Source organism: Oncorhynchus clarkii, chromosome 13 (genome assembly GCF_045791955.1).
Source record: "Oncorhynchus clarkii lewisi isolate Uvic-CL-2024 chromosome 13, UVic_Ocla_1.0, whole genome shotgun sequence".
NCBI lineage: Eukaryota > Metazoa > Chordata > Actinopteri > Salmoniformes > Salmonidae > Oncorhynchus > Oncorhynchus clarkii.
In genome coordinates, this window is record NC_092159.1 from 61,151,962 (window position 1) to 61,154,461 (window position 2,500).

General features: G+C 54.5%; 1 protein-coding gene across 1 annotated transcript in view; it reads left to right on the plus strand.

Annotated features, from left to right (window-relative positions):
* Positions 1-2,500, plus strand: part of LOC139424095 (protein sidekick-2-like) — a 129,767-nt gene that overhangs the window by 11,638 nt on the left and 115,629 nt on the right. Inside the window, exon 3 of the mRNA XM_071175789.1 lies at positions 573-720. Coding sequence (XP_071031890.1) covers positions 573-720 — 148 coding nt within the window. The remainder of the gene's footprint in view (positions 1-572; positions 721-2,500) is intronic.

Here is a 2,500-nt window from a genome sequence, read left to right on the forward strand (position 1 = left end):
CTCTCTGTATCTCTCTCTGTATCTCCCTCTGTATCTCTCTCTCTGTATCTCTCTCTGTATCTCTCTCTGTATATCTCTCTGTATCTCCCTCTGTATCTCTCTCTCTGTATCTCTCTCTGTATCTCTCTCTGTATCTCTCTCTGTATCTCTCTCTGTATCTCTCTCTGTATCTCTCTCTCTGTATCTCTCTCTGTATCTCTCTCTGTATCTCTCTCTGTATCTCTCTCTGTATCTCCCTCTGTATCTCTCTCTCTGTATCTCTCTCTGTATCTCTCTCTGTATCTCTCTCTGTATCTCTCTCTCTGTATCTCTCTCTGTGTATCTCTCTCTCTGTATCTCTCTCTGTATCTCTCTCTGTATCTCTCTCTGTATCTCTCTTTATATATATATATTTTCCTTAAGGTTTTCCTTCCTTATTTATTTCTCACTTTCTTTCCTGATGACTTTCTATCGCTCTCTCCCTCCCTCCCCCTCCCCCTCTCCCTCTCCCTCCCTCCCCCTCCCTACCTCCCCCTCTCCCTACCTCTCCCCCTCTCCCCCTCTCCCTACCTCCCTCTCTCCCCCTCCCCCAGATATGGGTGATTTTGTGGAGGGGGAGCGTTCCCAGACTGTGTCCCAGGGAGAGGCTGCTCTGATCCAGGCTCCACGCATTCACAGCTTCCCACGACCACAGATTACCTGGTTCAGGGACGGACGCAAGATACCCGCCAGCAGCCGCATGTAAATTCAGCTAACGTTATGTTGTGTGAACGGGCTGGGAGGGATGGGGTGGGGGGCAGGTCATTTGTGTGTTGTAGTGGGGGTCGGGGGGTTGTGTGTGTAATGGGGGTCGGGGAGTTGTGTGTGTAGTGGGGGTCGGGGAGTTGTGTGTGTAGTGGGGGTCGGGGAGTTGTGTGTGTAGTGGGGGTCGGGGAGTTGTGTGTGTAGTGGGGGTCGGGGAGTTGTGTGTGTAGTGGGGGTCGGGGAGCTGTGTGTGTGTAGTGGGGGTCGGGGAGTTGTGTGTGTAGTGGGGGTTGTGTGTGTACGTATTGTTTACTATACCAGTTGAAACCCCCCTTTTCCCTCTTTGTATGTGAACCCTGGTCTGACGTAGAGTTGTGTGTTGTAGTGGGGGTCGGGGGGTTGTATGTGAACCCTGGTCTGACGTAGAGCTGTGTGTGTAGTGGGGGTCGGGGGGTTGTATGTGAACCCTGGTTTGACGTAGAGCTGTGTGTTGTAGTGGGGGTCGGGGGGTTGGGGTTGTATGTGAACCCTGGTCTGACGTAGAGCTGTGTGTGTTGTAGTGGGGGTCGGGGGTTGTATGTGAACCCTGGTCTGACGTAGAGCTGTGTGTTGTAGTGGGGGTCGGGGGGTTGTATGTGAACCCTGGTCTGACGTAGAGCTGTGTGTTGTAGTGGGGGTCGGGGGTTGTATGTGAACCCTGGTCTGACGTAGAGCTGTGTGTTGTAGTGGGGGTTGGGGGTTGTATGTGAACCCTGGTCTGACGTAGAGCTGTGTGTTGTAGTGGGGGTCGGGGGGTTGTATGTGAACCCTGGTCTGACGTAGAGCTGTGTGTTGTAGTGGGGGTCGGGGGTTGTATGTGAACCCTGGTCTGACGTAGAGCTGTGTGTTGTAGTGGGGGTCGGGGGGTTGTATGTGAACCCTGGTCTGACGTAGAGCTGTGTGTTGTAGTGGGGGTCGGGGGGTTGTATGTGAACCCTGGTCTGACGTAGAGCTGTGTGTTGTAGTGGGGGTCGGGGGGTTGTATGTGAACCCTGGTCTGACGTAGAGCTGTGTGTTGTAGTGGGGGTCGGGGGGTTGTATGTGAACCCTGGTCTGACGTAGAGCTGTGTGTTGTAGTGGGGGTCGGGGGGTTGTATGTGAACCCTGGTCTGACGTAGAGCTGTGTGTTGTAGTGGGGGTCGGGGGTTGTATGTGAACCCTGGTCTGACGTAGAGCTGTGTGTTGTAGTGGGGGTCGGGGGGTTGTATGTGAACCCTGGTCTGACGTAGAGCTGTGTGTTGTAGTGGGGGTCGGGGGGTTGTATGTGAACCCTGGTCTGACGTAGAGCTGTGTGTTGTAGTGGGGGTCGGGGGTTGTATGTGAACCCTGGTCTGACGTAGAGCTGTGTGTTGTAGTGGGGGTCGGGGGTTGTATGTGAACCCTGGTCTGACGTAGAGCTGTGTGTTGTAGTGGGGGTCGGGGGGTTGTATGTGAACCCTGGTCTGACGTAGAGCTGTGTGTGTAGTGGGGGTCGGGGGGTTGTATGTGAACCCTGGTCTGACGTAGAGCTGTGTGTTGTAGTGGGGGTCGGGGGGTTGTATGTGAACCCTGGTCTGACGTAGAGCTGTGTGTGTTGTAGTGGGGGTCGGGGGTTGTATGTGAACCCTGGTCTGACGTAGAGCTGTGTGTTGTAGTGGGGGTCGGGGGGTTGTATGTGAACCCTGTGAAGAGCTGTGTGTTGTAGTGGGGGTCCCCTGGTCTGACGTAGAGCTGTGTGTTGTAGTGGGGGTTGGGGGTT